General features: G+C 36.3%; 1 protein-coding gene across 1 annotated transcript in view; it reads left to right on the top strand.

Annotated features, from left to right (window-relative positions):
- Window positions 1–977: 977 nt before the first annotated feature.
- myo9b (myosin IXb) overlaps window positions 978–7,643 on the top strand; it is a 32,882-nt gene continuing 26,216 nt past the window's right edge. Inside the window, 2 exon segments of the mRNA XM_041992376.1 lie at window positions 978–1,475; window positions 1,698–2,520. Of these exon segments, the coding sequence (XP_041848310.1) occupies window positions 1,744–2,520 (777 nt within the window). The 5' untranslated portion in view covers window positions 978–1,475; window positions 1,698–1,743.

The following is a 7,643-nucleotide window of genomic DNA, read 5'->3' as shown; positions in this document are numbered from 1 at the left end:
ATTTCTTTCTTTTTTTTTTCTGCCATATATTACCCAATTTTGTATCAAGTGTTTTACCAGTTTGTTCCACAAAATAGAAAGCTCATTCCCAAAGAAAAGTTGGAAAGTTGGGAATTTTTCTAAAAATAATGCAACAAAAACTTAAATCTGTGAGTTGTTTATTTGTTTGATCCTTTTCATAATAAAGTACAATTTAAAAAGTCTGTCTTCACTTAGAAGGTTATTATATGTAGACATTTTTAATAAATTCGGGATTTGATGGTATCAACACACTCAAATGATGAGTGGTGCTATGTACTCCTACAATCAAAAAGCATGGATCTTAGGTTAATTATTGATATTAAGGAGTAGATGTTTGTCTCTGTGATGGACTGGCAACCTGTCCACTGTATACCCTACCTCATGCCTGATGGCAGATGTAATAAGTTCCAGCCTAACTGTGACCATGAATGAGATTCAATGGGTGTGAAATTGGATGGTGGGTGTAACTTATGTAATCTTTAATCTTCCTTTCTCTACCATTATTTTTAAAATGTGTTGATAGTGTCATTTTCTAAATTTATTTCTATCTTTGCATTTTTTGCTCCATTTTTGCACTTGACTCCACAACAAATTCCTCGTACGGTAAATGCTCTTTACTGTACCTGGCAATAAAGCCTTTCTGATTCTGATTTGAATTCATTTTGTTTTGTTATTACAAATTTTGTCTGTGAAGATACTGACAATATTTTACTTTTTGCAAAAACTAAGACATACACAATGAAAATGATAAACATGTATGTTTTCAAATAAAATCATGTATAAAGTTTAAAGGGGGAAACTAAGTTTTTAAAGAAAATAAGAACATGATACAGTAAGTAGGGGCGACGCTGCTGTAATACAACATACTGCCACACGAGGGCGCTCACATCCTGCACTTCACCTGTAGGAACAAACGAGATCAATTAAAATGTTTTCTCTATTAACTTGTAGAGGTGTCAGCTTCTCTCGTGCTAGCCTGTTTTGCACTACAATTTCATTTCCTCTCGACTTTAAGTTAAGTCTTTTAGTGGAACGGAAGCTATTCATATATTTACACCTCATCCGCGGGTGTGTTTTGTGTGTGTGTGTGTGTGTGTGTGTGGATAAGGGTGTGTGCGCGTGTGTATGTATGTAGAGAAATGTAGGAAGTAACGATAACAACTTTCCAGCAAGAACGACGAGGAGACGTTAATTCGTGTATCAAAGAAGCAGTGATTATAAGCGGGAAAAGTACGGAGAATTTGGAGGAAATTAGGTTTACGTGATTTAAAGTTGTTTGAAGAAGCTTTATGTGTCTCTTTTTCTTCTTCTTTTCCTTCTTATTTTAAGCTCAGGCGTTTATTTTTTCACCCCTTTCCTTGTATGATTGGAGATCGTTAAAGTCAAACAAGAGCACTTCACTCTCTTGTCAGTGGATTTTCGACTTTTAGAGATGAACTAAGACACTTCCAAAGGTGAGTCTTAATTCGACTTTTGACACCTGTCATTGTTTATTCTTTGTCATATGGACAAATTATGTGTGGTTATTATGGTAATGTCATAACCCGTTGCATGGGTTGCCATGCTGATACTGTAAGTTACACGAGATAAGCTGTAAATTCCAGAATTCGTGGGTGTTTAAACTAAATGATTTAACTTTAAACTGGGATTTAATCTCATTATGTGTGATTCCACAGTAGATGCTGGGCAGCAAGTTATGCTGAAGCCTGTCTGAGTATCAGGATGAGCACTACAGATGGAGCTGGGGCCCCTGAACAGGATGAAGAAGCCCGTGTTGTGCATATCTACCCCAGGCTGCCAAAGGACACAACTACCTACTGTCCCCTTCTGGTTAGCACTAGGGACACGGTGAGGATTGTCATACACAATGCTGTGGTCATGCTGGGCCTGGACTCCAGCCTGACATATAGCTTGATAGAGGTCACAGAGAGCGATGGAAAGGAGCGGTTGATGGAGGCTGAGGATTGCCCTTTGGAGCAAGTCCTGCTGTGGCCTCCAGAGAAACAGAGATGGCACCCAAAGAGCCAAGGGTACTACTTCATTCTTCAGCTGCAGAGCAACAACGGAGCAAATCCAGTAGAAACTACTACAGAGGACTCTGATGACCTCTGCAACCTCTCTAGTGTGACTGAGGAGAGTGTTCTGGAGACTTTACACCAACGCTTTTATGAGCGCAAAATCTACACCTATATCAACAATATCCTTATCGCCATCAATCCCAACAAGTTCTTGCCTGCGTACTACAACCCAAAATATGTCAAAATGTATGAGAACCAACCACTGGGTCAACTAAGCCCTCATATTTTTGCCATAGCCGATGTGGCCTTCCGCGCCATGCTGAACCGGCAGATTGATCAGTGTATTGTGATATCTGGTGAGAGTGGCTCAGGGAAGACTGAAAGCAGCAGATATCTCATTCACTGCCTGACTGCACTCAGCAAGAAGACGTACTCCACCAGGCTGGAACGAAGCATCCTCGGGGCTGGGCCAGTGCTAGAGGTAGGTCATTGTATCATTAGGCTAATAACCTCCTCAGGCCAGTACCATCAAAGGCTCCTTCTTGTTGTGGTTTACTTTATATTACCAGGGTTTCAAAGAAAATTGCACATGGAATTATTTTCAGCCTGAATGTGGCATCATCAAACACATGTGAGCACAAAAGTAAAACAAGAAAATCAATGACAGTGTTAGAAGTCAGAGAAAAGCAACTATCCAGGCGTTTTAGAAACCAGAACCACAGAATTGTTGGCATTTTTGCTCAGAAAATAACACAATTTAATTTAAGATAGAATCAGGTGCTTCTTAAGTTGATACCAGTTTGCTGCTGAAAGTCATTTCAATATTTGGCTGTGTTTAATGTGACTTGACTCTTCATTTAGAAAAAGAGAAAAATAACTGGTAAAGGGAAAAAGTTGCCAGCATAGTTGCAACCTGTCCACTTTTTATTTAGAAAATAATTAGCACACTGGTTGAGCAAAGCTGAACATCTGCTACAGCCTACCAAAATAAAAATAAAGTAGGACAGCTGCTTTTTAGGCTGTTATCTAAAGTCAAAATGGCAGAATCTGAGTCGCGATGCAGCAAGTTTTCCAATCAACAGATTGATGTGATATTTTTTTCTTTTGTAGTTGCTATAGTTCAGTAGTGCCCACAGTAGTATCATATGCCTTTTTTTAGACTTGCTAATTTGACTCAGCTCAGTTGCATAAAGTTGCAAATTAATAAGCCACTTCCTTATGCAATAAAAAGCATCTGCATACATCAACAATAACCACACAGCACTGTGTAAACTAAATATTGAAATATTTTTTTTTTAATCATACATCAGCAACAAACTGCAACAAACATTTTTACAAGAAGACAGTAATCTTGTGCTTGTTATACTTTCCTTTATGATTGATTAGATGTCTGAATATAAGCGCTCGGATCATTTGTGTTTTCAGATATCACATCCAGATTTAAATTAACATATTTCCTCAAATGTGAAATCACCATAGGGGGTCTGTTTTGGAAGTCAGACTTTATGACTTTGGTTTTGCTGTTATCTTTGTCTCATCTGTGGCTGTTAGATAAAAACTTGTGCTACACTAACTGTGTCAATGGGTAACAGGCGCAGCATTCGCCCACATCTCCCTCACTTTCTGTTTAGTTCATATGTTGCACAACTCCACACTGATAACTGACATGAAACTGGGCCAAACCCTTTTAAAGGGAAAACCCAACTCTTTTTATGAATCTTACAGGATCAAAAGACACTTTGTCGAACATGCTAGGCAAGACTAGTTAGTGTTTTAGTTAAATAAAGTTGTTTATTTTTCTTTTTTTTAAGCCTTAGAATGGATCTGAGAATTGGAAGCAGAGCGCTAGTAAGTTTCACTTCACCAAAGTCCTGTTATTAGGGAACAAAAAACTTTTTGTTGCTGTGGTAACAGTGTCATTCATCCCGTTGTGCGTGGCTCTTTGCTGAAATTAGTGGAAATACCAGTATTCCTGTTTCCGTCTCTGCACATGTTGCTTTATATCTCTGTCATTACAGCAGCTAACCCGCCACATAAAGGCTGTAAACTCAGTTTATTACTGCCACACAAAAACACAATCTCAAAAGGTTCATTAGAAAATGCCTAAATATGGATTCTAATGAACAAGCCAGGCAAGGTTCTCCTTGAGAAAAGCCACAGCTTAATTTCTTTTGAACTGATCTCACCTGAATTTTCTTTTCTGCTCTCCTCCCTGTAGGCTTTAAGGAAACATAGCCTCATGTTGAAGAGAGAGTCTGACTTGTTGGCCTGTTCTGAATTGTTTTTTTTTAACTGGAAAATGAGGAGCAAACTTTGCTTATGATGGAAAACCCTCGTCTGTAGTCAGAGAATGTTGAAATCATTTTTGTAGTGATGAGGGTCATTAATCTGTTGCTTTGGGTGTTTGTGGACCTGCGGTTAAGCTGCTTTTCTTAGTATTTCCTTTGTATTTGTGCGTTCATCACTTCTTTTTTACAACAAAACAAACAAAAAAGGCTCCTTGCTCTCATTCAGGCTGGTATTTATCTAACTGTCTGAATGAGTTTTGCTTAAAATTTGTGTTGGAGATGAGGAAGCTCTCTACAGTGGGAATGTGCAGGGCGTTGTCTTTAAGGGAACACCAAAGAGCAACAGGAACGTGTTGAAACAGGCTCGGCCAGGTCTGCTGGCAGACCTGCCTAAAAGTATAAATCAGGTTATCCCTTTCTCATTACTTCAAAGCTTATTTCAAAGTCACTTTTACTTTTCTACTCTTATTTTTGTCCAGCTATGTTTAGTTAATAGATAATGAATTTTCATAATACGTGGTCTGCACTTTTATGGCAGGTTTAAGGTCCTTGTTTATCGCCTTATAAAACAAAAAACCAGTGTAACATGTAGCTTAAATCAAAAGTGAAAATAGTACGCAACTAATTATCAAATGTTGAAACTGACACTTGGATATTCACATGTATTTTATATGCATGTGTTTATTTGGAATTTGATGCCAGCAACATCACTAAGAAAAGTTGGGGCAGGTGAATTATTACAGCTGAGCTGCGTTCCCTCTACTTTTAACATTTCTGTGAGTGTTTAGGAAGCAGGACCAGCTACTGTAGTTTTGAATGTGAGATTTTTTTTAAATAATTTTTGATAAATATAGCATCATATTTTAGTTTTTCTGCAGTTCAGGCCCTCCTTGTTATTGTACCTCAGAGACATGATGGTGCAGTACTATGTGCAGAATGTGGTTTGGCATTGTTTTAGATAAAGTGATATACGCCTTCCTTTTTAAAAAGAAAAAAAAACTCAATGGCAGCATGTAAGCTCTAAACCTGTGGCATGGACTCCTATACTGTTGTATGTAGGGATGACCTGTATGCTAATAACAAAGCTAGTGATCCGCTTTCTCTCTAGCCCAGAGGATTCATTATCAGTGGTTTCCAGAAAGGATGTTAAATTTTGATTCATTAGACCACATGACAGTTTTCATTTTGATGATGATCCAGTTTTGATGAGTTTGTGCCAAGAGAGAATTACTGCTTATTTATTTATTCATTCATTTCTTTATTGATTGATTGATTGATTGACATGCTAGAATTTTTTTTATTTGTTTAATGGCTTGTTTGTTTTCCCGGTTTTCTGTTTAACAGCATTTGGATTATTTTCACATCTTTTCATTCTGTTTTTACTTAACATCATCAATACTTTTGACATTGATATGACAAGACGTTTATTGAGCATTCTCCCACTGTTGTTTGTCAGAATCCTTTCAGTCTTTTGTGTGTTTTGTGTCTTTTGACACTAAGTTTATCACATGATTTACTCATTTCACAGTTGAATGATCTTTGAAGAATTCAGGACAATTTACAAAGTATTTCAGTCAAAATTAAACATTTTCTTTTCTTCATTTGTATTTACCTAAGTAGTTATGTATGCATTTACTTTAGCCTTTTCTCTTTTAAAAGACCATTGCTTAATCTTAATGCATTTAAATATGAAACCATTACTGAACCATTACTGCGTGGGTGATATGGTTAAAAAAAAAAAACTGTAGTCCTTCTAAACTGCTGACAAGATTAGAAACAAACTAAATACAGATTTTTTTATTCTGGGTTTTTTCCTCTTTTTTTCTTTTGTGCATAAGTTTATTAGTGAAAATTGCCATAAAATGTCCACAGTGGTCATGTGATGTCTCAAAGTTACTTTTAGATTACATCACTTAATCATTAAAAATAAAATTTGTATATCCATAAGTAAAGTGTCAAAAGTCAAATTCTGTCAGCTCAGTTAGCAAACTTGTCCTATGACTGGGCAAATTCCTGTACATCTACTTCACAAATACTCTGTGGATCAGCCAGAACTCACCAGCCAACTTTGAGTAAATGAGAGAGAAGTAATTTCTCTTCATTTGTATGCTGATATCTGAAGGACCCACCCTTTATGAGCATCTCCCTCTGGGGATCCAGCACCTAAAACGAGCCATGGCAAACACCTGTCTGTATATGCACTGTCTGCTTGTTTTCCACATTTGTCCTAGTGCATCCAGGACCTTTAGCAAAGTTTGTCTGATAAGGAATTTGAAATTAAAGCCATGTATGTTTAAAATACTGTCCACAGTATTTACAGAGGTACATGTGAAGAAAAATGCCAATGGTCTAAAGCTGCATTCAGAGACATTGATCTAGCCTGTTAAGACACAACCCCAGCACTGGAATGAAGAATGACAAAACCCTTACAGGTTGATATGAGCCAAGGTTTGGATGATTCTTTCACTAAGAGGAAAGTTAAGTCATAATCCCATGTGTGTCGTTTTGCTCTTTAACTTTGCTTCAGTGGAGTCTGCTGTGTAGTTGATGATGACCTACAGATACTGATGTATTTCATAGAATTACAACAGTGAGATCATCGACAGTTGATTGATCTTTGCTAAGGCTGCAAGTGATGATCATTATCAATTATTCTGTTAGTTTCTCACAAGAGTGTTTAGCTAGAAGACATTGACTCAAAGTTTCTTGAAGCTGCAAGATTAGTCTGAATAGTCAAAAAGCAAAAAGAAACAAAAGGCATGTAAATGTTTGGAGCTCAATAACAACAGGCGTGCCAGAGAAAATATAAATCTGCACATGTACTGTAAAACAATTAAAAAAGATAAAGGTAGGTACAAACAAGGAAAGGAAAGTCAGCAAGTAAATCTAAAAATTAGGGAAAATAAGATGCAAAATATTAACAACACAAAGAATAATTATAAACATTTTATGTATTTTCACTTTTGTCATTGTTTTCACATGTATTTTTAAAATATATTACATTTTTTTTACAAATAATAAATGCAAAAATATTTAGTTTATCTTACAACTAATTTATTTTGATCCCTTTTGCTTATTTTTGTCTATTTTGCTTTTTTCCATTTGATAATTCAAAGAATAAATAGTAATAAAAATAATCACAAAATGTTAAGAAATAAAAAAAATGTATTAGTGAGTTCATATCATGTTAAGCTATGTACATACAGCACAGTTTAACTGGTTTAAACTCAGATGAGCTTGATTTGTCTTTATATAAGATTGCTTATGAAAAGTCTGTCTGGACATCCACAGACCAAACTTATTTATTTGATTGCTC

The sequence above is a fragment of the Melanotaenia boesemani genome, chromosome 8 (assembly GCF_017639745.1).
Source record: "Melanotaenia boesemani isolate fMelBoe1 chromosome 8, fMelBoe1.pri, whole genome shotgun sequence".
In the NCBI taxonomy this organism is placed as follows: Eukaryota; Metazoa; Chordata; class Actinopteri; order Atheriniformes; family Melanotaeniidae; genus Melanotaenia; species Melanotaenia boesemani.
The sequence above is the reverse complement of the archived record's forward strand: the minus strand, read 5'-3'. Positions and strand labels throughout refer to the sequence as shown.